Genomic DNA, 25,562 nt, shown 5'->3' on the forward strand with positions numbered 1-25,562 from the left:
TATGATTTAAAATAAATAATTCAAAAACTATCTACTACCTCCGATTAAACTCATAATTAAAAAATCATACTAAAATTTATCCCAAAATTATTATAGCGGGTAGTTTATAGCTACACCAAATGACTGCTAAAGGACCATTTTTTTTTTTAATTTCTCGGTGTTGACACCCAATTTTTAGACCTCCACAATATAGATTAGTCATTGAGCTTTTTCAATTTCAAACAATTTAAAATAATTAGTTTTATAAAAAAAATTAGAAAAAAAATAGTTGGTAAGTTATTTTAAAGAGTTTTGTCACTTTTTGTTAATAATTTTGAAATAATATATATGTTTTACATAATTATGTATATAATTAGTACATTTTATGAATATTCAAAAATCGTCTCAAAAAGATTTTAGTTTTACTTAAATTTTGTCAATTAGTTAGTTCATTAATAGTTAATATTTTGAATTAATTAATTTAATTATTTTATTTTGTTAAGATTAAGAAGCTTGTTTAATTAATTGAAAACAATTCATCTTATTTTTACTTCGGGTCAATTGCAATTCATGTGGTTATTTTCTTAATTCAAGTTTAGCACACTGCTTCATTTTGAAGACCCGAAAATTAGTTCAAATTGCTACCTTAAAATCCTATTTCCTACAGATACAGTAGCCCACCAAAAAGACCCAACCTGATCCAATACACGGCCCAACTCTCTAATTCTCATACAACGCCAACAATACAATACCCAACAGCGACAATACATACCCTGAACGACCCGGTACAGCGTCTTCTTCTTCACGCGTACCCAGCGAAAATCGCGAACCAGCAGCCCTGCTCTCCGTACAAGAATATTCGAGAATCGGGACAGGTGGAGAAATCTCGGTGATTCCTCGTCCTTGGTCGAGAATCAAGCGGCATCTCAGTTTAGCTGCCCGGAAAAAGGTAATGCTCTCATCGTCTTTTTCTATTTCGGTATGACGTTTCGATATAGTGAAGTCACTATTTCGTTGTTATGAATAATGGATTTTTAGTGATGATGGCTTGTACATGTATGTTTAAGTGATCCATTTGGCTTAGGCTTAATATCATTTTGCCATTTTAGCTTTAGTATGGTTGATTCTGTGTTTCATTGTTCTAGCTATTCGAATGTCGCCAAATCTGAGCTTTTTTCCATTTATACGTCTTCAAGCATCAATGTTTCTTTATCTGGTTTGTTACTGTTAGCGTTAAGTCTGAGTTTTTGAGATTAATTGATAAAGCCATCATGTGGTATGATTGCATTTTGTTCCATTAGCTTAGTTTGCCACTGTTTTCTTGTATCTCTCTGTTGTCTTATCGCTTATAGCGAATTATTTGAGCCTTCTTTCATGTCTCCATTTTCTTTGTTTTAAGATGTTAAGCTTACTACAAGCTCTTGTTTCTTTTCATATTACCACATATTTTCTCTTTTCTGTTTGTCTTCTTTTAGTTCCTCAGATTGATCCGAGTTTTTCTTATAAGTTACATCAGCCTGCATAAATCTTTAAATCAATTTGGATTTGGTTAAATACATGGTAGTTGATTACATTGTCGTGTTCGATTATTCGGGTTTGTCGGGGCAGTAGCTCTTGTGATAAGAGTGGTTATCAGTTAAGTTGTAGTTCGTTTAGCATATGAATTTGGTTGTTTTCAACTTCTACAATCAGTATAGCTGTACTACTCTTGCGCGTCTTAAGCTTGGATGAACTTGCTTTGTTTGTTTTCCACTGTTTAAGGAAAGAGCTTGCCAAATCTGTTTTAGACTGAGCTTAACCTCCAAGTTTCCTCATTGTTGTTTCGTGTTTGATTGAGTCATAAGAGTTTTGAATAGATTAATTCATTATGCTCGAATGTCTGTTCTCTCGCTCTATTTCTTAATGCATCGATTTTTACTTTTATTTCGCATTAAAGTCGATGAGTTCGTAGCTTTGTTCTGAGAAATATTAGAATTTAGTTTGCTGATGTATACATATCTAAAGTGGATCGTGAAGTGTCACTAAATTCTTGTCCCTTCCCTATATCTGTGCCTTGTCTTCTCATATCATTTATTCCCATGATTTTCTTATCAGTGTTCCATGTTGCTTCATTGTTGCTCGTTTCTATCGAAATTTGGTACTAATTCTCATCTGTTTTTGTTTTGTTTCCTACCAAATCCCTTTTGAGTCCAAGTGAATTCTGTCTCGATATCTTGCATCTCCCAATGGGCAATATTCATATTTCTCGAGTCAGCCCCATGGAAAATTTGAAGTTTGTGAACAGGTCTTTGGAAGCTGATACAGGTTCCGAAGGTCCAATACAAATCTGGAAATTAACTTATTACGTCTCCAAAATCCAGAAAATGAGTTGTATACATTGGTACAGCCGAAATTATTGAAATACAGGTTGGGAAATGTAGAAATACAAGGTTTAAGTCGAAATACAGGTTTCGGAAAGTCCAAAATGGGTCGGGTACAGGTCGTATACAATAGTATACACCTAATATATGAAGAATATACAAGGACGTGGACCAAAAGTCTAGCAAATTTCAGCAGCAGGTTCAGGCGAAAATTGGGCCCAGAGGCCCAATGAAATGAGTAGCAGTAGATTTTGACAATTTGGGCCTAAACCCATGAATTTCAGTTGTGTTGCAGATAGAGAAGGCCCAAAGTGCAAGCAATATCAATCTTAAAGATTGAAGCTTAGAAAATTAGGGGAAAATTAGCAATTAAGTCATAATACCTGAAATATTTAGTTAAAATAACAACACTTTAAAATATTTATTTAAAATGTCATAATGATAATATTTTAGAAAATAATATGTATTCAGATTTTAGTATTTAAAATTAATTTTATTTATGAAAACAGTTCTATATGGGACCAAATTCTAAACCGATTAGTTACCAATACCCATTAACCTCCTTCTTCACATTTCACTTTTCTACCCCTTTTTCATGTTTCCAGATTCTTTAGTCAAGGTGCTCAAAAATTGTTCATCAAAATATATATTTTAATTCAAGAAATTTTCTCTAAAAGCTAAAATATTGCTGTTTTGAAAATTTTCCCTTTGAAAAAAGCCCAAATTTACGTCGCCATCCAAATCTATAAAAGCCTTACATCGTCCCTTACCTTCTTCCATCGCCGACTTTGCTGGTACCTAACTCTTCCATTTTTTCCGATTGTTCTAAGTTAATTTGTTGAGTTGTGTTTGCTTAGTTATGTATATTTTGTTCTTGGAGTCGAGTTTTTATCGAAAATAGTCCATTGGAGTAAGGTCTGCGGACTATTACCTGATGATTCACTTTAGAATTTGGGGCGGATTTGATTTGATAGCCGCATAACCCAAAATGCGAAAAAATCATCAAAAATTATTATCCGAAAATGGTATTCTCATATCCTATGGCCTTGTAGAGCAGAATCTCTGCTATTACTATTTGGGAATTTCCATGAGTACTTTTTTTAAAATAAAATTCATACTTTTTGTTATTGTTTTAAGTTTTTTATTCGTCAATTTTTTTGATTTTTATGCAAGTTTGTTTATGTATTCATCTAATATTTATGTATTTCAGATTTTTAGTCGATTAAACAATTTATTTTTTTATTTTTTTTATTTCGTTTTAATATTTCAGATTTATTAAAATCTACAAATCCATTCATATGTATATTTTGTTTGATTTTTAATACATTTATGTTTGCTTTTAGGGTTTTAGATTGGGGGAAATCATTTGTTTGTCAATGTCTGAATTAACAGTTTATTTGTATATTCGTTCTATCTATATATAAAAAAGTTTTACATTTTTTATTTTTACATTGTATTTCAATCTCAATTGGTATACCAACATGTTTGTATTTCCTTCTTAATTTGTATTCATCCTAACTGTATGCTAACAATTTTGTATTTTATTGGGTATTCATTATGTATTTCAATCTCAATTTATATGTGAACAAGTTTGTATTTCTCTTTTATTTTGTATTCAACTTAATTGTATACCAACAGGCAACAAGTTTTGTATTTTATGTGTCTACTTTACCTTTCAAATTCACTTTGTATTTCAAATGAATAGAGTATTTCTTTTGTATTCACAATTTTATATTCAATTTCACTTTGTATTTATAACTTAGTATTTTCATCTCACTTTTGTATTCATATATTGTTGTATTCAACATATAGTTCATGATCGATTAGTTTGTATTTTACCTTTCAAAGTTACTTTGTATTTCAAATGAAGATAGTATTTCTTTTGTATTCACAACTTTATATTCAATCTCACTTTGTATTTATAACTTTGTATTTTCATCTCACTTTTGTATTCATATATTGTTGTATTCAATATATAGTTCATGATCGATTAGTTTGTATTTTACCTTTCAAAGTCACTTTGTATTTCAAATGAAGAAAGTATTTCTTTTGTATACACAATTTTATATTCAATCTCACTTTTGTATTCATATATTGTTGTATTCAACATATAGTTCATGATCGATTAGTTACATTAACTTAATGGGATACAAATGATTGTATGCATGCAAACAGAAAAAACAGATACTAAACTAAAAAAAATAAAAATTCATTCGTTATACATCATAATTTGGATACAAAAAAACCGAAAAAAGCTATAAATCTCAATACATACAAAGATTTCATTGATTCAATAAAAAAAAAAATACTCTTGTACTCGACATATAATATCTCATCCAAACAAATAAAAAAATCAAAAAAAATATCTGATTTTTTTCGATTGTTCATTGGATGTGACAAATTTATAGTTGTCAATTTTGAAAAATTTCGTTTCAAAAATATGTCGTATTCAACTTGAAGAAGCTTTGAAAGTTATCAGATGAATGATTCGAAAGACAAACTAAATTATTTTAAATTGTTTTTTTTATGTTCTTAAAAAGAAAGCAAAAAAACGCTCGACAGAAAGATGACTATTTATGCTCTTTTGAAAACGTAACTAATTTGTATTTAAAATCTTTTTGAATTTTTTTGTTCCATAATTTTCTTTGTTCTGTTATTAGTTATTTGTATTCTTTCAAATTAATCAAAATAAAATAAATACATAACTAATCCCTTAACAAACTAAATAATGACATTTTTAATAAATAATATAACAGTTGCTAAGGAGTCCCACTAAAAGCTAAAATATTGTTGTTTTGAAAATTTTCCCAAGAATTAGGGCGGTGGGCCTTGCTGAATTTGGGCAAGGAGCCGAAGTACAAATTTCTCTCTTTTCTTTATTTATTGTATTAACTAACCTTTTATTTGAATTGGTTTTTACTTAATTAAATTTTCAAAAGAAAGTCATTTCTACTTTTATGCTCAAGTTAAAATATTTATATTTTATTTATTACTTATTTTCTTTATGAATTATTTTATTAGTTATCTTGTTAATATGAATTATTTTTTCTAAAAGATCCCTTAGTTTATTTCCCCTCAAAAATAAAAAAATGGATTTTATTACTTGGTGATATTTTTTTCAAAAAAAATTAAATATTAGACAAATCGTTGGTCAATCACATTTTAGTGGATATTTCGAGGGCCTAATACCTTTTTGAATGTAAATTCAGTTTGTTATTTTTGCAGGTATACACATGGAGAACATGCACTTACAACAACTCATAATAACATGGTGGAAGCATAATGATAATGACAAACTCAAGGTGGTAATGAGAGCAATGCCAACAATCATAATGTGGACATTATGGAAAAGGAGGAATAATTTGAAGCATGGAGGAACCACCACATACAATGAAATGGTGATGCAAGTGCAGGAAGAGGTGAGGAAGCTCCTAAAGCTGAAATATCCTTGGATACGCATCAAAAAGGAAACACGGCCTAAACTTATCACAAAGCTGAAGAAGTATAAACCTAGATTACATCGTCATTATGTTATGTGGAAGAAACCGAAAAGAAATAAAGCTAAATGCAATATAGATAGGGCAGCAAGAGGAAATCCAGGGGCTAGTTCTATAAGTTTTGTAGTTAGGGATGAGGAATGAGACCTTATATATGCAAGGGCAAAAGGAATAAGAATAGCAAAAAACATGGAAGCAGAGTCGCTTGCACTGCTAGAAGCAGCTTGGTACCGTCAAGAGAAAGATCTACAAGAGACTATAATCGAAATTGACTCTTTAGTGCTTAAAAAAATTGTGGATGATCAGTGGAAGATACCGTGGAAATTGGTAGAAAGAATTGAGGAGATTAGAAGGGTGGTACGAAGGATAAACGCATCAATCACTCATATTTTCAGAGAAGGAAACTGTGTGGCAGACTCATTAGTTAATGAAGTAGTGGAGCCATAAGATTCAAAGTGCTATCATCTATTTCGAGAGCTACCAAACATAACAAGAAAGCATCTAAACATGGATAAATCGCAGATACCAAACACAAGGATGAAAAATCGCAAGATCAACACACATTGAAGAAAGTAAAGAAGCAACAAACAACCAATCACCTCAACAACAGTCATAACTAAGAATCAACAGGTATGCGAGGAATCAGAAAGCACAATAATTTCATAGCAGAAGAATCCACACCGATACAAAGGCAAAATGGAATTAAAAGTCCTAACTATCAAGATTTTTTGGTGTGGTCATCGGAGAAGCTGGTCAAACAGTGATACCTCAAATCGGCGTCATACTGGATAGAGATGATGAACAATCCTTGGGCGTTCTCATATCACCTGGAAGGGAAAAAAGAATCAGCTCAAAGAATGAAGAAAAGGAAGAGACAAGACAGAAATGCTTACCAAGAAGTGCAGCGGCGGTGAGAAAAAAAAGGAGGGGGGGGGGGGGGNGGGGGGGGGAATTAGAGCTTTTTGGAAAGAGACAAGGATTAGCTAAGAGTAGGATAGCTGTGTTTATTATTTTATTTGGATTGGGTCCACTTATGGATCAGGTCTTGTTCTTTTTAGTTTTGTGTACATATTGATGTTAATAAAATGATCCTAGGATCAAAAATTTGATTAAAAAAGAAAAATAAAAATCGAACCCTCTTTGAATTTTAAATAATTTTTTCTCTATTTTAAAATCTCTTGAAAATTTAATAAATTTTCTTAATTTCTTTCAAAAAAAAAAATTAAGTGACCTCTTTCTTTGAAAATAATTTTTCTTCCATACCTTAGTTAAATTGACTTTTCGAAACTAAAGTCATTTTTATTTTCCAAAAACGCTCAATACACTTCACACCTTCCAGGGTAGCATTGAATTTCGTATCGTAGGAAGCAAATGCCATGGAATCTTCTCTTCTTCTTCTTCAAGTTTTCTTGAAGTTCGAGCCTTAACGCATAGCATATTCAATCCTTCACGGCACTGCATTAAGGACCCACAATTTATATGGTATCCTTGTTTTCCCTTCATTTTCCCGTGAACTCATTGAAGTTTGTATCTTTTTATATTCATTCAGTTCTGGTAACTCTATATTGTTGATAATCAGTAGGAATTTGGAAACCCATTTGTGAATTTGAACTAAAGTTTTTTTTTGTTGTTGTTGTGGGATTTTGTAGAAATGGAGTTAGGGCTGGTCACCCTGTTGAGAGCTGCATGGGTTGCTGCGATATTGCCCGTTGTTATCGCTTTGATTCCTTCATCCAAGATTAGTTTTTTTCAACAATTCGTGTTAGGGTTTGCTAAGCGTGGCAAGATTATGCAATCTTCATCAAATGTAAGTATTCATTCAGAAATTGAAATCTTGTTGCTTGCGTGTTTGTGTTCTTACAATCTCTTTAGATATCACTAAACATTCAAGCATTGTATAGTTCAATTGATTTAAGTTTTTCTTGTAAGATTAATCAATGTATATTATTTGGTCGTTGGCGTGTAGTTTTGGTTCCCGAAAGAAATAGTGTACCCAAGACTAGCTCAACTTTCCGTATTCACAATTGAAACGGGCATCCGCCTGAATAATTCTCTGACTATACAATAACTACATGACTAATAACAATTTCCCCCCTCCGCAAACTGCATCCAAGCTGTAGTTTCAGAGTCTCAACCTCACGACTTCCAGAACCTTGCATGTATTCTGGCATGTTAACTATTGAAGACCATGCTTTGTAATCCATACGAGCTGAATACAAAGTTTGTTAGTTCTGCTTGAATTTCTCCTACATCATAATATCTCAATATTGGTTTAGTTTCATGACTAAAGAAGTGAGATTTAAGCCATCTGAAGATGTTCAGAACAGGAATGTAGTGGTCATTGGCACAAGGCTAAGGGTTTAATTGCTGCTAGGCAATTGATATTTCTAGGCTTTGAGGTTGTTGTTCTTGAAGGAAGGGTCGACATGGTGGCATAAATCGAACAACGAAGATGACTGGTGTCCTCTTGCTAAGCTTAGAACTGTGTGAATCTGGATATTTGTTCTTAAGTTGAAGCTTTGATTAAAAAATGTTAGTTAGGGTGTGTAAACTTAGGGAGGCAATGTTGGATGAGATTAAGAGTGTAGATATTTCATTAGGTGCTCTGTCAGAGGCGTGCACTTTCGAGAAAGTGGAGGGCAGCAATTGCATTGTCCCTTTATTTTACAGCAGCATCTCACTCAGCAAATGCGGTATCTCACTGCTGCATTGCAAAATCTACATTAATACAGTCTGATCCCCCGAAGGCTGGTACTGGAGCTAAGCAAATTAGAAGGGGATCTGAGCAGGATACAAATGTTAACACATGATTTTGGGGTGAATTGGGCGTTGATTGTATCCACTGCTGCTGAATCTCTAATCATCTTCATTGAACCAGATAGATAATCTCCGTTCAAACTGATTTAATTTGAATATGGCTTGAGAAAATTCAGGGATAGAATCCCTATCAAATTGAACTGATTCAATGTTACTAGCAGAGTGTTGTACTGATCAACTTTTGGTAGTTGTCTGACCGATACATTGATGAATACTGAAAATGTACCTTTCAGAAATTTGTGTTATCACTGTCTATTGGCAGGTTTCCATCTTCTGAAGCGCAGCGCTAATATATCTTTCTTGATCCTAGTGTGTCTTCTATCATGCCATGTTTGCCTTGCACTTATCCATTCAACTTTAGTAAAAAAAATTCTGTTGTTTGCAATAATGTTCAGTTTCAATTATTTGGTGACTTGTGTCTTGTTACAAAGTTCTATTTCAAGTACATGGTCACTTGTCTCATGTTACAAGCTTAAGTATGTGGTATTTGAACCCTTGCATAAGGTAGAATGAATCCTCAAAGTACTTGTTATTATGTATAAATAAAGTAAGTTTGTAGTTGCAAGCACTACCATATTTGTTTACTATCACCTCTCTCCACAAAGCATGTGTTTCCCTGGTAAACCTCCATAGCCACTTTGAGAGAAGACATGTATTTTGAATTCTCAGATTTCTGATTCCAAGTCCACCTCCACCTGACTGCTTGTGAAGTTGTACAACCTGCCATTTAAATAAATGTCGGCCCTTTCCTTCTTTGTTTCCCAGCCACAAAAAATCTCTTCTTAGCTTGTCAAGCCTTTCCTCCACCTTAGCAGGGATGGGGAACAGTGACATTACATAAGTAGGCAGTGAGTCCAAAACAGAGTTTATCAAAGTAACTCTCCCTCCTAATGAGATATATTGGGCTTTCCAGTTAAACTGTGTTATATGGATGATGAGTAGTATTTTTTAAAATATCAATTTGTTTCTTCTCTGGCAATAGCTATTTTCTGTGAAAATGAAAATTTCTGCAACTTTTAAAAGATTAAAAAGTTTCTGCAACAACTTAATTGACCTGACACTCTTTTTGGTTTGTTCAATTGCAGAAATTCGCTGTTCCACAGAAACTCTTCATTCACTTCTATATTCTAGCTTCTGTTTGGACAACACTTCTGTTAGGTGCAACCTGGCTTTATGCTTATAGTACAGTGCCAAAGATCTCAGAACCATATCTTTTTTCTAGTATTGCTAGCCACTTGACGGGAGGATCACGTATCTTCTCTTTCCACAGTTCTCATACATCAAAGGAACATAGAAGCAGGATTGCTGTATCAATCTTTCTGCTTTTATTAATGGAAGCTCAAGTACTGCGACGCCTGTTTGAGTCAATATACATGTTTAAATATAGTCCTTCAGCCAGGATGCACATTTTAGGCTACCTCACCGGTTTATTGTAAGTTGGTATCTCACTTTGTCTCTTTTTTTCGTAAATATTTCCATATTTCTTGTTGCGTTTTATCAGCTGACTCCTGGTGTGTTCTGTGTGTCTGTTCCTTTTTTGTGTGTGTTCTTTTCTTTTCTTTATTAGAACTTCAATTTTTGCCATCATTATTTACTTTGATCAAAATTTCCATGGCCTAGTAAAAGGGTCTAATATTTGACCATTAGGTGTATATCTTTTTATAGAGCATATATTCTTCATCTATATGCAGAATTTCCAACTAGACTTTAGTTTTGATAAACTGTATTGTAATTGTATAGAAAATTATTTGAAATAATTCACACTTTATAGAAGTCGTAGTCACTGTTTCCTGTTTGGACAACACTAGTATATTCTCTTTTAGTGCCTAACTTCTTATAGTTTCCACAATACATCAACTCCAAGTTGTCAGATGGACAAAAGACTTGCTGAATTTTGTTCTTTTTCTTGATTCAAGCTTCTATACAGCAGTTCCCATCTCTCTTTGCTGCAATCATGCTACAGAGGTATACAAGTTCGGGTTGAGTTTGATTCAAGAGTTTATTGTCAAAGGAAAAGATAGGATGCTAGCAACTGAGGTTGATTGGTGGAGATTTTTGAACCCTCTCATTCAACTACGATGGTACTCATGGATTGGTGCAGCTATATTTTTTTGGGGCTGGATTCATCAACACCATTGTCATGCAATTCTGGTAAGTGGCAGGTGCTATTGAATATAGATTTGGATTTGTCTTTGAGTTAGGAGTGTCTTTTGGTTACTTGGTTAATATATTACGTGCTTGGTGCCTACGTCTTCTATATGAGGATTTATTAGTTATTATAATTTATCTTGTGGAAGAAAAAAGGCTACTGGTGTTTTCAATAAAAACCTAAAAGAGGTTTCAACTGTAGTCTGAAAACTGTGTAGAGTGTTTATCATTTTCCTTTCGCCTAATGGTTTCGGTCTCTTAAGCCCTTCTCATTCACTTGAGCCCACCCACCTTCATCAAACAGAGCACAATCACCACATTAGAAGAATTGAACTTCAAAAACACGAAATAAGTGTGGCATAATGGGAGTAGTTATCTCCTGACTGAGATAAGCTCATATTTAAATAGATGAAGTAAAAGCACTTCTGATTTTCAAGTTAGAGTCAACTAATTTTTATTTGCTTCCATGTGATTATACTGACTTTGCTATTATTTACCTATAAAAAAAGGGCATCCCGGTGCACAAAGCATCCCACTTTCATGCAGAATCTGCGGAAGGGTCGCATCCAAAGGGTGTGATGTAGACCACCTAGCCTAATGCAAGCATTAGTGACTGCTTCCATGGCTTGAACCTGTGACCTATAGGTCCACGGAGACAACTGAACCGTTGCTCCAAGGCTCCCCCTTCACCTATAAAAAGAAAATCTCAATCTATTCACCGAAATGGACTAAAGCTAAGTATACTAAATGTGGCACTCTGGTCAAGGTTGGATCAAGGTAAAAATATGGATTCTTGACTTTGAGAATTTCGAAGGTACTAGATGTGGATATGTGTGCATAGGCGATGGATCTCACTGTCATTAAGACTGATGTTAGAGTTAGTTCTTTTTTCATAAGGCACATTGGTGGTTAAGAGGTTGTGAGCTCTGATAACTGTAGCTACTCTAGATATTATTACTGGATGTGTTTTACTTTATGGTTGATTCTCATTGTGAGACTGCAAGTACAAGGATGAACAGATAGTGAGGTTGATGTGATAGCATATGATGATACAATAGTTGAATCAATAGCCTGTGAAGGTGAATAACTGAGCTTATCCACTTCTTTTATTTATTCTTATACGGTGGATAAATTCATTATAAGCTGAAGCAATAAGTTGAAATTCAGCTTAATGATAATTATGGAGGTGCAAAATACACTGCAACAAAAGTACAGGAGCTTTTAAGAAGTTTGACTAACTTCTACGTCTGTTGCTTCATTCTGTTGTTTTTTAATTATTCTGGTGATTCTTAAAATTTTCTTTACTAAATTTCCCTGTTAACATAAAGGCATTTCTCTTTGAACTTGACAGCTGATTCTTTTATTATGTTTGTGTCGGTTATTGAGCCGTAGTTGTTGTATGCTTGTGATGGTTGCCTTAGAATTCCTTAGATCATCACTGTGATAATAACATCTTTACATTGCCATTCAGGGTTCATTGAGGGAGAACAGAGAAGACAATGACGAATATGTCGTTCCTCATGGTGATTGGTTTCAATATGTTTCATCTCCGCACTATTTGGCTGAGATTGTAACTTCTCTTTCTCTTACTAATGTTCTAGGAGTATTTATTTCATGTCTCAGTACACACAAGAAGCTGACCTTTCCAGGCTCTAATTACAAGTTCCTTTTTGCTGTTCACTTGTACTTAAGGTTATATATGCTGGCTTTGTGGTTGCTAGTGGATGTTCGGACCTCACAATATGGCTACTCTGGGGATTCACGGTACAACTCTATTCAAAATCTTGAGAAGTACCCCCACTTCCCCACCCTGTGTTCATTTTCATTCTGCAGCGTGATGCATGATGTTGCAATTTCAGGTGGCAAATCTTGTCTTAGCAGCAGCAGAAACACATAGATGGTATTTGCACAAGTTTGACAACTATCCTAGGAATCGTTTTGCTATTTTCCCATTTGTTTATTAATGCTTAATGACCAAGTTCTGCTATATTATTTCTTTGAGCGGAACTGTGTATGTATATATAGGTTCTGTTAGCTAGATGTGAATTTTTTCTAGCCACGGATACAATTCTATGGATCTGATTATGCCCAGCAGTTTTTGTGAGCACTTCTGATCCTTTTTTTTTTTTTTTGGCCAATTGCTTTATATATCATGTAACATAAATGAATGAAATTTGTGTGGATGTTGCAGCACTAAGTTGCAGTAATGAAATTCCTTATTGTTTGCCTTGTGTTTCAAGGACCTTTTTCAGTTCCATTAGACAGCATTTATGCTATTTCTGCAGTTGTCAAAATAACCTCATTTTGAGTAATCCGCCCAACTTGTTCAAGTTAAAAATGGGTTGGACTCTACTTAAATTGAACCCGAAATGACCTGTCGAATTACTAGGTCAAAAAAGTGAAACCTGCAGGATGAAAAACAACTTAAACCCAACATACAATATCAAATTATATGCAAATAATTTAAGAAAATATAGAAACTTCCGCACTTTTTTCCAAAAATGAAGTAAAAGAGATAGGAGGACGAATCATGTCGTACGGGGTGGGTTATTTGATCAAATAACACATTTTGAGCCAAGCAAATTTTGAAAAAATGAGTGATCATTAAATTTTGATCCCGCTTGCCCTATGTGCAAATCTTCAAGGTCAAAAGTTGTTAACTTGAAGTTTTGCCAAAGGGCAGCTCAAGACCACTCATCTATATAGCTATTCTTGTAAATCAAAGAAAGAGAATTTTGCAGCATTTTAGTAGCCAATAGCTTTATTTGCCGTTGGATGGGAGATGTGTTGCCCCAGCATGCACACTCTCCCAGAAACTAAACCAACCACCATCCATCAGCCTTGGTACACAAGTTTGAAATGGAAAAAACATAACTACATCATAGGTAGAGCAGTGAATGGTCTCTCTCATGCTAAACATAAACTCACTTTTCCATATTCAAATGAGATGCTGGTCTAAGTAGCTTAGTCCCCTATCCTGGTGTCTTTGGTGTCAAAATGAGACATGAAGCAGGAAGCTTTTAGGCATACAGATCTATGCCCCAAAACTTTGCAGGTTGGTTGGTCCTATAGTTGCGGTCCAAACTTTTGATGAGGTCCATGTCTTCTTTAGTGAGCTCGAAGTCAAGAACATTGAAATTCTCCTGCAGTCTCTCCAGTTTTGATGATTTCGGAATCACAACTGTGTTTCTTTGGATACCCCAACGCAGAATAACCTGGGCCACAGTCTTTTTATATTTCTCAGATAAACCCTGATGCAATAAGTAAAATACAAAACAACCTCAATTACACCACCAGCAAATATGAAACAATTTATTTGTGAAACTTCCAGAAGAACAGTTCACGAAATATGGAAAATATAAGAGCACAAGGATTTACTTTTAGTGCTGGATCTTCCAGGCATGACACTGAACCAAACCATTCAGTATTAGCAGCAGCACCACCAAGTGGGGTGTGTGCTGTAACACAGATGTCATGCTTTTGGCAAAATTTGACAAGAGATTCACGCTGGAAATAAGGATGAGTCTCGATTTGATTCACGGCAGGCTTCAATTTGGAATATGCTAGGCAATCTCGGGTGAGAAAGATGTCGTAGTTGCTGCACATCGATTCCCATTGCAAGAGTAAGAATACAAACCCATTAGTTTGAAAAATAATTCAAATGTTAAATAGCATAGCATGATAACATACTGCTTGCGCCTAAACTAACGTAGTTATGCACCATAACTGAAAGTAAACATGTAAAGTTGTAGGTGATAGAGTTGACTTCTCACAATTTTATAATGGCTGTAGACAAGACAAGACGACTTCAAGAAGGATGAATTCATTTCAAGCAATACTGAGCAGTTAAGTGTGTGATTCGCAATTTTCAATTTTTCAAAAAGTGCCTATATTTGTATTGAAGAATTAAATTTCTTTTTTTAGATTTGTTTGTTCGTTGAAACACTATGAGTTTGTCAGAGCATTGGTGCAACACAAACTAAGTGGAGGAAATGGCTAGATAAATGGCCAAACAATATCTGGTTTTTGTCAACAATGCCCGACTTCAGCAATAAGATTGTCCACAGCACGATAGTATCATGAAGCAGAAGAATGAATCTGCTGGCCATAGCAGCTGAATAAAGGGGAGTACAGGTTTTTTAGTCGTAAGCCTACCTGATTCCTATGCTGCGGACCAAGCCCAGGGATACTAAATTTTCCATTCCGTGCCAAGTAGTCTCCAATGATATGGTGGTATCAATATCAAGAACACCATCCTCACCCAATGCACTAGAGGTTGTACCAATTCCTGAATGCATTTATAAGAAACACAATGCGCCATTTCAAAAGGAGAAAATTCTTGATTTCAAGCCAAGGCCAAGATTAAAGTAGAGTATTGATTACTAGATGTTTAAATCTATACTATAAGTATTGAAATCAAATATTGATTTTGCTGAATAGTTCATTTGGGTTTTAAGTCATATAAAGTCAAATCACCAAATAATTGGAAATCAGGAAATTTAAGCATCAATAATCAGCTAACAATCACTATGTGCCTTTGATCCAAGCAGTACTTGTCGAAATACCAGCTATTCGTTTTTGCCATACAGTTATTATGTACAACATCCTTCAGTGTGAGATGTGCAATAAGCATAATAATCATGATCTGAATGATAAAAATGCAATAGCTAATATGCTGTATCAGCCATAAGTTATGGTCTCCCCCCCTCACAACTCAAAAAAAGGAAACGAAAAAAAAGAGATAAATGCGGAAAAGTTTGAAGAAGTCAAAGGTAATAAGACCAGCAGCTTTACCTGTATGTTTTGTGGCTACGGGGAAGTGAACAAGGTAGAGATCCAGATAATCCAGGCCTAACTTCTTAAGACTGTCTTTACAGGCCTCAAGAACATGACCATGGTCTGAGTTCCAAAGCTGCAAAAAAGAGAGTCGATACTCATTGCCAGGTATATGTAATTCTCAGTGAAATGCTAAAACTGAGTCGACAGATGAAATTAACATTTTTGCACTAACCTTTGTTGTAATGAAAAGATCCTCCCTCTTCACGATCCCCGTCTGAAATGCTTCTGCGAGTGCTTCCCCAACTTCAGCTTCATTTTGATAGTCAGCTGCAAGCATTACCAAATGTCAGGTGACACTATTCCAAGAACATATATAGTAGCAAAGACACATTCAAAAGTTAAGTGGATCAGTGATGAGTAGCATTACACCTATTACTTGTTTGTGACAACGCGCCACCCTTAACATAAATATACATCTTTGAACATTTTTTAAAACATAAGGGTATGTCCAAGCAGCTTACTTGTTCCACCTGTTACCTACTACCTCCCACTAGCAGATGTATGGGTAAGTGATAACTATCCCCACAGATGTGGTAGAAATCTAGTTACTTTATTAAGTATTGTTTTTTGTTTCTGCAGGGACTTAACCATCTACTTACTAAATATACATAACGCGTGTGGAAGAAAATCAATGCAGCTGAAACTTTACTTAAAGGTGGTATTCTCCACAACCCCAACTAGTAAGGAGCAAGATTCTATTTTAAAATGATTTAAGGGAGGGGCCATAGTCCATACCTAGTGTTATCAAAAGCACAAAAAGTTCGTTAGGTATGTTAGGACTATAGAGGGAAAAAAAATACAAATATATATGTATAGTGTATCCTCGGAAAAAGGAAAAGTGTGTCTTTTAACTTGAGGATGATACATTTAAGCCCACATTAAGCGAGACAAAACACTCAAACATGTTTTAAACCTAGCTTTAGGACTAGAATGGTCATACAACTAGTTATAACTTATACTAATAGTTAAGTAATTAAGACTAAAAGTACAATCCAGAATTACCCATGAGTGAAAATCAAGAAATCACATTCAATCTAGCAATCCAAACGGAGGAACTTTTTCTATCTATCTAATGAAGAATCAAGAATGAAAAGAGCAAGAAAGTAAAATCAAGAAAAAAAGAAAAGTAGTTACCAGCACAATCAAAGTGACGGTAGCCAATCTTGATGGCGTTGATGAGAAGATCTTTTATATCTTTTCCTTCCATTCGCCAAACACCCAATCCCACAATCGGCATCTTGTAGCCGCTCTTCAGTGTTATCGCCATTTCTGCTCTCTCTGTGTGTTTGTTTTTCTTGATTACTTGAAACTAGTGGACCTGCAATTGACTGGTGTTTCACTGTCTTATATAAATGGCCTTGCAAAAAGTTTTATGGGCTCCCAATTTTATTTGTTGGCCCAATTGGTCTTCCCAGCATGTCAAAGGGAAAATGACAACTAACAACACAGATTGAATTGAAAAACGATTGTCTTAGAATCAAGAGTTTATCAAAAATAGTCTTTAAGCGTCGTAAACATCTTATCCTCTCCGGACCCATTTGTGAGACTATAGTGAGTATCTTGTTGTTATATTTACAATTACTTTTCGAATATCTGATATGGAATGTAAAAGATTCTTACACTATCTATGCGTATGAAGTATATGACACACCTAAATATGTGGCTTAGTGGTCAAATGAAATATTTTGTGACTCAAGATTTTCGTGGTTTAATGACTAGATAATCAATATTGGGGAGAGAGCCAGAAACTAGTGTTGACACCCAATTTTGGCCCTCCACAATATGTATTGATCATCGAGCTTCTTCAATTTCAAACGATTTGAAATAATTAGCTTTTAATAAAAGTTGCAATGTATTTCAAGTTTTAAAAAAAAATAATAATATAGTTTTGTCACTATTTTTAAATTTTCAAATAATACACATATTTTATAAAATTATATTTAGTACATTTTATGGGTATTCAAAAATCATCTAAAAAAATAATAACAATTTAGTTTTTCCTAAATATTTGGTTAATTTAGTTTAGTTAATTAATAGCTTATATTTTTGAGTTAATCAATTTATAATTAAGTTAATCATTTTATTTTGTTAAAATTAAGAAGCTCGTTAATTAATTAGTAACAATTCATCTTATTTGATCTTTAGCCGAATTCATCAATCATCGAATTGGCTATGTGTTAAAATTCCATTGGTTAAATTTGGTAATGCAATGAGCCATTTCGGCTAAAATTGCAATACTTTGGTCAAATCCTAAAGACCAAATGGTTTTATAATAAACCCTTTTTCCAAATCTTGGCCCAATCTCATACAACCCATCAGCTACATACAACAATACACGACGTCTTCACAGCCAGCAGACGGAAGCAGCAACAATCTTTCCTCCAACGTTCACAAGCAGACGGAAAGCGATTCACGGCGTCTATGTACGCGTAACAGCTTTATTCTCGTCGTCTTCTTCACTAGTACAATGGTACTGTTCCAGTCGCGATTCCAGCGAAAAGACACCTGCAACAGCCGCATTTTCGTCCTTTTCCAGCTTAAGATGGAGACACGTCGACGCTCAAGGACATTGGAATCATCCTAGACGTCCACCTCGCCCTTCCTCTTCTTCAAATCTTTTGGATTTGAGCGAAAATAAGCTCTCCCCTGTTTGAGGATAAGAGGAGGATTTTGAATTTTGAATTGGTTCCTTGGTTCTTATCCGATTTTACCCTCGTCTTTTCCCCCAAAAAAATCAGCCCTAAAATCTCCTATATAAACCTCCTCCTTATTCATTGTTAGGGGGATTTTTTTTAGCAGATATACAGAAAGTAACATAGCAAGAAACAGCTATAACAATACCTACAAAATACAAAGAAAACAATTAGTTTCGAGCCCAAGTTGCACTCATTTATCTCGTTTGCTATCCTCCCGGTCCATTGGAATCCGTCGGTGGTGGTGGAAGTCTCTGGCAACTCGCCGTCCCCGTCTGCTGCCCCGGAAAAGGTGAAATTCCTTTTCGATTCTAATTTGTTTTAGTTAGTTTCTGTTTGTAATGAAAACTTCTTTCCTTGTTGAATGTATCTGTTCTTTTGTTTGGTTCATTACTGATATCTAAAATTGGTTGCTCTTATCTGATGTTAATATATTTTAGTTTGAGATATAAAACGTGTCTTTCGTATGATTTATGCTCAACATGCCTTTGCTTAATAGTTTGGCTTTTCTTTTGATTCTTATGTCCAGCAGTTTGTTCTCTTGTGGTTATTTAGTCCTCGTTTAGTTGCTACTTGCTAGGTTGGTTAAAATATGTATGTTACTGTTAGTTTGATTCTCAAGTCTACTTTTTCTGCGTGTTTGAGTTTAATGGTTGGTATCTTTAAGTTCTCTTTGCGATTTTTTTTATTTTTTTTAAGAAAAGTTTTAATTTGGTTGAGGTTGTTCTTCATTTCTGAGCATCTTTTAAGGCTTTTTCGAATGGGTTAAATGAGTTGGTTGTTTCATATTTGTGAGGGTTAGGCAAAATCTCGAATGACCCTAACCGTATGTTTCTACCTCTTTATCGCTGTCTTCTTTGCCAAGAATTGGAAGTGTGTGATGGATGTTCTTTTATTTTATTCAAGTTTGAAGCTGATGTTTAATCTTTTTGTAGCTAGTCTTAAGCCTTTATCTAAATCTTTTCTTGGCTATGGTTTAAGCTTGAAAGAGTTCTTAGCTTTAGTTATCCGTTGTTGTTGTTCTTTTAGTCTTTTAGACATTTATTCCTTTATTTACTGTTATGGGTTACTTCTCCATTCCAATTTAATCATAGAAAATTGTGAGTTAACTGCATAGAGTTTATTTTCGATTGCATATAGTTGTTTTGATATAATTTTCTCTCTTTAATGTGATTTGAATTTATTTAAGTTTAGTTTCCGGTGATTAAGTTTCAGATCATTCCAGCCCCTTTGAGATTGTATCAATTAGATGTTGTTTTTTTTCTTTTCCCCATTCTTTTTTTAAATCGAAGCTCAAGTTGATAGCATCCTAATATTGTTGTTAATCTTTTTCCCTCTTTTCTTGGCATGAACTCTCTCATTTGAGTCCGGTTTGGACTCCCATTCTCTTGCATCTTCCTCTTTTTGAGTCAACTTCTAAGCCGAATGAAAGGAAGCTAACACTATTGGGTTAAAATCCCAAGAAACTAGCAAGCAGACAGCAGCTCCAAAGAGCTAAAATGAGGAGCAAATCGGGTTAAAACCCATAATTAACGAGGCAGCAGCAATAGCCTTGAAAATGCTGAAATTTGATAAAATTTGGACTCTCAAAAGTCCACGAAGTGCAGCAGATTTGCAGCAGCCTCAAAGGGCTGGAAATAACTTTTTTTCGGACTTTAAAAAAGTCCAAAGGCAGCAGTAGCAGCAGCCTGAAGGGCTGGAAAATAAAATTGGACTTTAAAAAAGTCCAATTTCCAGCGCAGCAAGCAAGAAGCAGCAAGCAAGCTTAAAATTGTCCAAAGTTCTGTTTGCACTTTGTTTTCATTATTTTGTGATTCTATGATAATTGCTCTTAACTTCTAACATTTATTTTCTTAACTTAGATGAATCTTTGGAGGGATTTTTATTTCATATTTTGTCGCTTGTTTACTTTAAAATTTCCAAATTTCCAAAACCCATTTTAAGTTAGGTAATTTAAGCTTATTAGAATAACTTGAGAACCTTTTATGTTCTTTCATAGTTATTGAAAAGCTTTAATCCATGTTTATGAGTTTGAATTAATTGTATAGTTCACAAACTCGATTATGGATAAAATTTTAAGTTAGGATTATTTTTTGGAAATTTGCTAATATCAAAATATTTTTATCTAAGTTTCAAACGTGAACTTTTTATAAGTAATCTTTTTTTTTTTTTTTTTTTTAAATAATAATAATAATAAAATTAGCCAAGCTCTCAAATTCGTCGGTCAACCGCATGTTAGCGGATTCCCTAAGATGCTTAAACCCTTCCTTAGAGGATTATTTGAACCCTTACCCGACTCTGGTTTTTAATGTTTTTTTCTTTCAAAAATTCCCTTTTAAAATGGTTTTCTTAATTTTTTCCTAAAAAATTAAGTGGCGGCTTCCAAATTATAAATTTTTTCCAAAACATGTACAAAATTGCCAAAAGTTGCGAAATTGGTTCCGAAATCTTTAGTTTTCGAAATCAGGTCGTAACAACTAGTGTCATCAAAATTTGCAAATGCCTACTTGGTTTATGTCAAAATCAACAAACAGTTAGTCTCATGGTCATTTTGACAAGCAAATAGAAAATTACAGAGGTAATTCCTCAAAATGTGGAGTTTAAAGGTAAATGTTGAAAGCAATGTGTGATTAGGCAGAAAAAAGAACATAAAGTCTCATTTATAATATTCTCACTAATTGGTGGGGTGAGGTTCCTTTGTTCTTACAATCCAAAGAGCCGCATCGGAGTCTAAAAAATCTTAAAAACTGTTTTTGCCGATAAGGAATCTCATTCACTGTACAAAAGCAACATTAGAAATCTGTTATCTTCATTCCTATGGTAATGGATATATGGGGCAATTCGTATCTTACCAGCACAAAACAAAAGCAACTCTCTACAACTAAAAAAACACTTTGAATTTTAACAAACTTTATACACACATCACATGACCTGCAAAAGCACAACTCTTTTTCTGTTTCAAAGGGCGACTATGTCATCAATAAACAAATCTCTCTACCTTTCACCAACATCTCAAAAATTCAATAACGTGCCAAGATGAACAAATCTCTCCAGTCCACCATTAATCAATAATCTAAACGTGTCAAGAAGTTAAAAATGATACAGCTCCACCTACCCTTTGTACAAAATAAAAGTAGCCTTAATCATTTAGGCAAGTAGCAACAACATTATCATTAACGAATCTAATCTAAGCCACGATGATGAGAATCTCCACCTACCCACCCATAAGCTGCGGAGGTTTTATCTTTCAATTCAATTTGGACAAATAGTAGATCATCATATACTAAAACAAAATGCATGCATTAATATAAGGCGGACGAACCATACATGAAATTGATTCGGTCATAACATAAGCTTAGTTGCAACATAGATGACAGTCTACTGCATCTTTTTAAAAACTAGACAAACGAAATGTAACATGCACCAACTAAGGGGTGGGATTATTGAAAAAAACAGACGACCTCGATGACAAACTAAAACAAACTGGAGATGCTAACAAGACACTTCAAGCAGTTCAGTAGGACCAAATCTCATCTTCCTCTGTTGCACAATCTGCAGCATTGTCTTCACTGTAATAGTAATAGCCACCATTATTGGCATTGGCACTGGCACTGGCAGTGGCTTCTGCAGTGAAGCAGCAAGACGAAGACGACACAAGGTAAGGCATGTTGTGGAAGGACTGAGCTAAGCTGCTGGTCAAAGATGCAAAGGCAAGACCTTTATCTTCTCCTTCTCCTTCTCCTTCTCCTTCTCCTTGTTCCAAGAATTCCTCTGCACGGTGCTTGAGAGTCTCAAACATGAGTTCAGGCTCAAACTGCATCGCCCGGAGCACGTCAGCACAGGACGGACCAGGAACAGAGCGAGTCACCGCAAAACTGTGAGGGCTATCGCTCTGCAACACGCGAACAACGCTTGGTCCACCAAATAGATTGTGGAGTCCTCCGAGCGCCTCCTCATAAGCCCCACCCAAAAACATCCCCAGATAATACCGCCCACCATCACCACCGGCATTACTTCCAATTTCATGGAGCGGCAAGCTTGATTCGCCCCCAATGAACTTATCAACCTTTCCATCACTGTCACACGTCAGGTCAGACAGTATTCCTCTCATGGTAGGCTTTTCATCCAGACGGTGAATTGGAACAATAGGAAACAATTGGCTGAAGCCCCAAAAATCAGGAATTGAGGTGAAAACTGACAGATTCACATGGTAAGTGCGTACAGGATCAGCAACCCCGATAGCCTTGGACACCCAATCGCATATGCTATCCACTGCGGCCAGCTGTTCAATATCCAAGGACCCATCTTTGAACTGTTCAACACATCTCTGTTTCAATTGATCAGAGTAGAGGAGACATGTATCATATTCTCCACGGACAGCAGCAGCAGATAAGTTTCTGTAGTCAGCACGGGCATCTTCATTGAGAGTCTCCACCAAGGATTGTAAACCACCGGAAGATGGCTGTGTAGAAACATGAGTAGTAGAAGCAGACACAGCTTCGAAAATCAGAATTGAATGGTGAGAAACAATTGCCCTGCCACTTTCGCTGCAAATCACTGGATGCTTTACGCCCTTACGGTCACAGACATAGAGGACCGCTTGGACAACAGCGGATGCATATTCTTCAATGCCATAGCCAACAGAGACATCAGAATTGCTTGATTTAGAACCATCATAGTCAATTCCAAGCCCGCCTCCGATATCAATGAATTTCATACCAGCTCCAAGACGGACTAATTCAGAGTAAATCTGAGTGGCCTCACCAACACCATCAGCAAGCAACTCTGTTGTGGGGATCTGAGATCCAATGTGAAAATGCAATAACTGGAGACAATCCAGCATTCCAGATTCATCAAGCTTCTTCACTACACGAAGAATCTGAGATGTTGTCAACCCAAACTTGCCCTTTTCACCAGAAGTGGATCCAAAATGGCCAGAATGCTTGGTCCTGAGTTTAGCACGAAGTCCAATTACAGGCCGAACAGCCATCTTACGACTGATATCAATCACCAGGTCAAGCTCCTCCTCTTGTTCAAGCACAATTACAGTGTTCAAAAGGAGCTTTCTTGCAACCAAAGCAAGCGAAATATACTCAGTGTCCTTGAAACCATTGCAAACAAGAAGAGCATCAGCACTCCCCTTGGAGAGACAGTTCATCGCCAGCAGGAGCTCTGGTTTAGACCCGGCTTCCAGCCCGAATCGGTATGGCGACCCGAATTTCACGATATCCTCCACCACGAACCTATTTTGATTGCATTTCACCGGATAAACACCTTGATAATGAGCCTCATAGCCTTGAGAATTAACCGCCATATCAAAAGCCGATTGCAAAGTCTCCAAACGGTTCTTCAGAACATCAGGAAAACGGACAACAAGAGGCATCTGAAGCCCAAGCCCACCCAAATTTTTCGGGTCAGAAGCCTTCTTCACAACCTTTAGAAGGTCAATCTCCTGGTGAGGAAGAGTATCCGTACCATGTGGCCGGACAGAAATATCCCCGGAAGAGTTCACGGAGAAATAAGGAACACCCCACCCATCTACCCGGTACAAAGCAGATGACAGATCCGTAGACCAATGAGAACCGGTAGTAACGGCGGCGGCGTTTGTCGCCGGAGGTACGCCGGAGGAAAATAACTCCGGCGCGGGAAGAGAGCTATCCCAAGAAAAGGCATAGCCGAGAGGAGGGGAAACAGAAGCGTCTACACAACAACCTAAGGCCGGCATCTCTTCCCCGATCTGTTTGATTTCTTAAGAAAGAATCAAAGAATAAAAAAGAAAAGAAAAACTAACTTAAGGGTTTGTACAGATTGATGTTCTTCTTCCCAATGTTGTAATAGTTGGGGGCTATTAAAACCCGCCGAGGCCGAGGCCCCGGCTACCCCCTCAAAAGAAGCAAAAAAAGAAGTGAATCAAAAGATAATCACCCTCTAACACACTTTTACACGATCCAAAAATCCCCACCCTGACTTCAGAAGAAGCTAATTTCTTGATTTAAACAAAGAAAAACAAAGATTAACAAGAATTCAAAGCCAAAATCTAGAATTCGAAAAAGAAGAACACCATACAGATATTAATGGAAATAGAGAAGAAGAAGAAGAAAAAAGAAAAGTGGACGGAAACCTAGTGGCTGTAATGGAAATTGTGAAGAGAACGTGAATGAAGTGAGCGAGATATGCATGAGACGAAGACGCTTTATATATAGGTGTTAAATCCGTGGCTGGGCCGTGGGCCCCATTTTTCAGCCCATGGAAAGTATCTGACTTTCTCTTTTTCTTCTTGGAGCAGGAATTCTAACCATAACTTAAGTGTTAGTTTAGATAAAAAATATTATAAGTCACAATAATTAATAATTATAAATATTATAATATAAGATAAATTTATTTAAATTTTGTCACATAAATTGAAAGTGTATTATCTTAGATTTAAAATTAACTTTGGAAAAAAATAATAAATATACTAAATAAGTAAAAATAAATAGAAAAAAATTATCAATAAAAATAAAGGGAAGGCAGTAAATTTTATCGAAAAAAGAAATAAAAAATGGCAAGAGTATGAATATTGTTCTTTATTAAGTGGGCAAGAGATTCTTTGGGACCGTGGATAAACAACGGAGAGTTGCCGCGTGGCCTGAAGTGGACCCCATTTTGGGGATTTTATCTTCGCGTTAAGCGAGAAGATAAGGTATGCGTGTTAGGTGTGATAATATCGTGACTATTTGAGGAGATTTTGGTAGTTACTTGTTTGCTTACGAACACGAAGCTTCCTTTAGATTTTGTAATTTTGAGAGATAACAATAGGGCTGCGGGGGAAATTCAAATCATATACTTTCACTCAATTTACGTGGCACGTTTTTATTTTTAGAGAATCAAATAGTTTAATTTTGATAAAAAGTTTATGTGTGATATCTTTAATTTTTTAAAATAAAATTTATATATTTGTAAATTACGTAAAAAATACTATAAGTTATAATAATTGACAATTCAAAATAATTAATAGATATATGAAAATTTTATGATAAAAAATAAACTTATTTGAATCTCAAAATCTGAAAAGTATTATATAAATTGAAACGGAGGGAGTAGGTTATAGCTAAATTATTCAAATTTTAAAAAGTTAATGGTTATTTTATTTTTATTTTTTTAGTTTTAGCTAAATTCTGTCTCGTAGAAAAATCATTTTATCATTGCAAATCTAAATAAACTAACTCATATTATTTAAGGTCATTCAA

The 25,562-nt window shown here is 35.2% G+C and overlaps 4 protein-coding genes across 6 annotated transcripts in view; 1 reads left to right on the plus strand and 3 right to left on the minus strand.

The window, feature by feature from the left end:
- Positions 1-25,562, minus strand: part of LOC125871536 (uncharacterized) — an 83,091-nt gene that overhangs the window by 45,880 nt on the left and 11,649 nt on the right. The window lies entirely within an intron of this gene.
- LOC125871471 (polyprenol reductase 2-like) lies at positions 910-12,941 on the plus strand. Of its 3 annotated transcripts, none has more exons than XM_049552080.1 (7): positions 910-928; positions 7,486-7,643; positions 9,739-10,085; positions 10,570-10,804; positions 12,273-12,371; positions 12,494-12,565; positions 12,661-12,941. In XM_049552080.1, exons 2-7 carry the CDS (start codon positions 7,488-7,490, stop codon positions 12,763-12,765), a joined length of 1,014 nt encoding a protein of 337 aa, XP_049408037.1. In that variant the 5' UTR covers positions 910-928; positions 7,486-7,487; the 3' UTR covers positions 12,766-12,941. The 3 variants fall into 3 exon arrangements, with proteins under 3 accessions (XP_049408037.1, XP_049408020.1, XP_049408028.1); XM_049552063.1 differs by lacking the exon at positions 910-928 and adding an exon at positions 7,157-7,318 and having other exon boundaries at positions 12,661-12,940; XM_049552071.1 differs by lacking the exon at positions 910-928 and adding an exon at positions 7,175-7,390.
- On the minus strand, positions 13,531-16,965 carry LOC125871496 (NADP-dependent D-sorbitol-6-phosphate dehydrogenase-like). The gene is made up of 6 exons (XM_049552103.1): positions 16,775-16,965; positions 15,813-15,907; positions 15,596-15,713; positions 14,957-15,089; positions 14,180-14,399; positions 13,531-14,052 (listed from the first exon to the last, which is right to left on the minus strand). Exons 1-6 carry the CDS (start codon positions 16,905-16,907, stop codon positions 13,822-13,824), a joined length of 930 nt encoding a protein of 309 aa, XP_049408060.1. The 5' UTR covers positions 16,908-16,965; the 3' UTR covers positions 13,531-13,821.
- LOC125871431 (arginine decarboxylase) lies at positions 21,648-24,494 on the minus strand. The gene has a single exon (XM_049552020.1). The coding sequence runs from the start codon at positions 24,056-24,058 to the stop codon at positions 21,848-21,850; it is 2,211 nt and encodes a 736-aa protein (XP_049407977.1). The 5' UTR covers positions 24,059-24,494; the 3' UTR covers positions 21,648-21,847.

Source organism: Solanum stenotomum, chromosome 1, assembly GCF_019186545.1.
Source record: "Solanum stenotomum isolate F172 chromosome 1, ASM1918654v1, whole genome shotgun sequence".
Lineage (NCBI taxonomy): Eukaryota > Viridiplantae > Streptophyta > Magnoliopsida > Solanales > Solanaceae > Solanum > Solanum stenotomum.